This window comes from Gavialis gangeticus, unplaced genomic scaffold (assembly GCF_001723915.1).
Source record: "Gavialis gangeticus isolate Ggan-Ray unplaced genomic scaffold, GavGan_comp1, whole genome shotgun sequence".
In the NCBI taxonomy this organism is placed as follows: domain Eukaryota; kingdom Metazoa; phylum Chordata; order Crocodylia; family Gavialidae; genus Gavialis; species Gavialis gangeticus.
The window spans coordinates 9,033,046-9,035,033 of NW_017729012.1; the positions used below are offsets into that span (position 1 = coordinate 9,033,046).

General features: G+C 57.1%; 1 protein-coding gene across 2 annotated transcripts in view; it reads right to left on the reverse strand.

The window, feature by feature from the left end:
- Window positions 1–1,988, reverse strand: part of ALDH3A2 (aldehyde dehydrogenase 3 family member A2) — a 24,106-nt gene extending 22,118 nt beyond the window's left edge. For both annotated transcript variants that reach the window (XM_019511172.1, XM_019511171.1), the window contains exons 1-4: window positions 1,963–1,988; window positions 1,456–1,628; window positions 814–1,045; window positions 619–704 (exon numbers count right to left, since the gene is read on the reverse strand). In XM_019511172.1, the coding sequence (XP_019366717.1) occupies window positions 619–704; window positions 814–1,045; window positions 1,456–1,617 (480 nt within the window). In that variant the 5' untranslated portion in view covers window positions 1,618–1,628; window positions 1,963–1,988. The remainder of the gene's footprint in view (window positions 1–618; window positions 705–813; window positions 1,046–1,455; window positions 1,629–1,962) is intronic.

Consider the following 1,988-nt stretch of genomic DNA (forward strand, 5'->3'; position numbering starts at 1 on the left):
CCTGGCTGGGATCATTTCAGCCCAGTTTTTCTCCTGCCCAGGCAGGGGGTAGGATTTGAAGATCTACAAGGTCCCTTCCGACCCTACTTCTATGATTTTATGGCAACAGAAGTGTTTGCTCAGACCACGTGAAGCCGAGCACATAAGTGGCCATCAGGCACTAACTGCTGTATTCCTCTGCAAAACTGCGCGCATGCTTTGGGAAGGCAAGCTGATGCTTTTGGCTGACACTGTGGAAAGTCAGCACCTACCCTGCCGAGCTCCCTAACCGGACTGCTACGCAGCAGGCCGGCAGGGAACAGTGTAGGAAGGGGACTCCTGTCGTGGGAAAGGGACTCCTGTCCAATTCGACAGTGCAACAAGGCTGAGGAACGCTCAGCCTCATGCATGGCTGCCCTGAATGCCACCAGCCTGTTTTCACTGCCCTAATCCCTCCACACAGCTCACCTTTGATTATCACGCAGAACAACCTTATTCCCAGCACTGCCCCCATTGCACCTGTTTGCTTTAGCTCCCAGTTGCCTCACAGCAAATCTGTAGGGCAAAGGCTGCCTCTTTTTCTGCTTGCCTTGCAGCATCTGGCACGGCGACTGCAGGGACCCAGCAGGATCAACTCACCGGGTCAAGATACTGCGGGATCAGCTTGGCAATGAGGTTTGCCGTGTGCTCGCTTAACTCCGATGGCTTAATCACCACAGCATTTCCTAGGACACAAAATCAGGGCAAGGATCTTACCTGCTTGACCATCCTCAGAGGAGACAGGATGGCCACGGGAAGAAGCCCACAGAGCACAGGGGCAGGGCTGCCTCATACCTGCCGCAATAGCCCCTATCAGTGGCTGGATCACCAATACGAAGGGGTAGTTCCAGGCCCCGATAACCAGCACCACGCCCAGCGGCTCATGGTGGATGTAGGCCTCATCCGTCAGCGTCAGGATGGTCTTTTCCACAGGCTGGGGTGCAGCCCACGACGGCAGTTTGTCTGTGACCAAGGCAAGCTCCCCCAGGAGTCCCAGGATCTCATGATTGTAGGCACTGTACTCGTTCTGAAACAAGGCAGCTCGAGGTGAGCGCCGAGGCAAAGGTGCAGCTCGCCGCCCAGGAGAAACAGCACGAGATCAAATGCTGCAGAGGGAGAAACAGCCCGAGGACAACACGCAGCAGGACCCTGGCTGCTAGTCAGCCGCCCCCAAAGAAAAGAAAGCAAAGCAGAAACTGAAGGAAGGGGAGAACCGAGCCACTGGCACATGCAATGCTCAGCTCCCTATGCCACGACTCCTCGCTAGGGGGATTTTAAAGTGCCCCTTGAGCAAAGCCCTAGTTGAGACAAATATTTAGAGGCCAAAGCCTCCCGTCTTAAAAAACCCCGAGGCTTCTCGGTGCCTTTTGCCAGGGAACGACACAACCCCGTTGCACAGAAAGAGCGCGTCACACGCGGTTTGCAGACAGCAAGGACCTTTTTGATGTCTGCATTGATGGCTGCTAGGATTTCCCTCTCCCGCTCCTTGATCATGCGCTCCAGGGCCTTCAGCTGCTGGATCCTGAACTCCACCGCCCGCGACCGGCCAGAGCCGAAAGCAGCTCTTGCTCGCTCCACGGTCTGCTCCACCTTGTCCATCGTGCCGGACGCTGCAGCGAGAAAGGCAACCTCAAGACACCGCTCTGCCCAGCGCGGTTCAGAGACCTGTACATGCTGCTGCTGCTGCGTTTCGGTAGCCTTTAAAAGCTCGACCGGCGACCACCCGCTCCCACCCTTCAGGAGGAACAACCCAGGGCGGGCTCCGGCACGTGTCTCGGTCACGTAAGCGGCTTTGAGGAGCGGAAAGAAACCGCGCAGAGACACGATTTCGGAAAAATCCCGCCGAAAGACGGGTCTACGGCAAACGGCGCTCGAGCCCAGACAGCAAAGAGCGCAGGACAACCGGGGGCCAAAGACCCAACGGAGCAAAAAGCAGGTTCTTACGCGAGGGCCTCGCAGGGCAGCCGAGG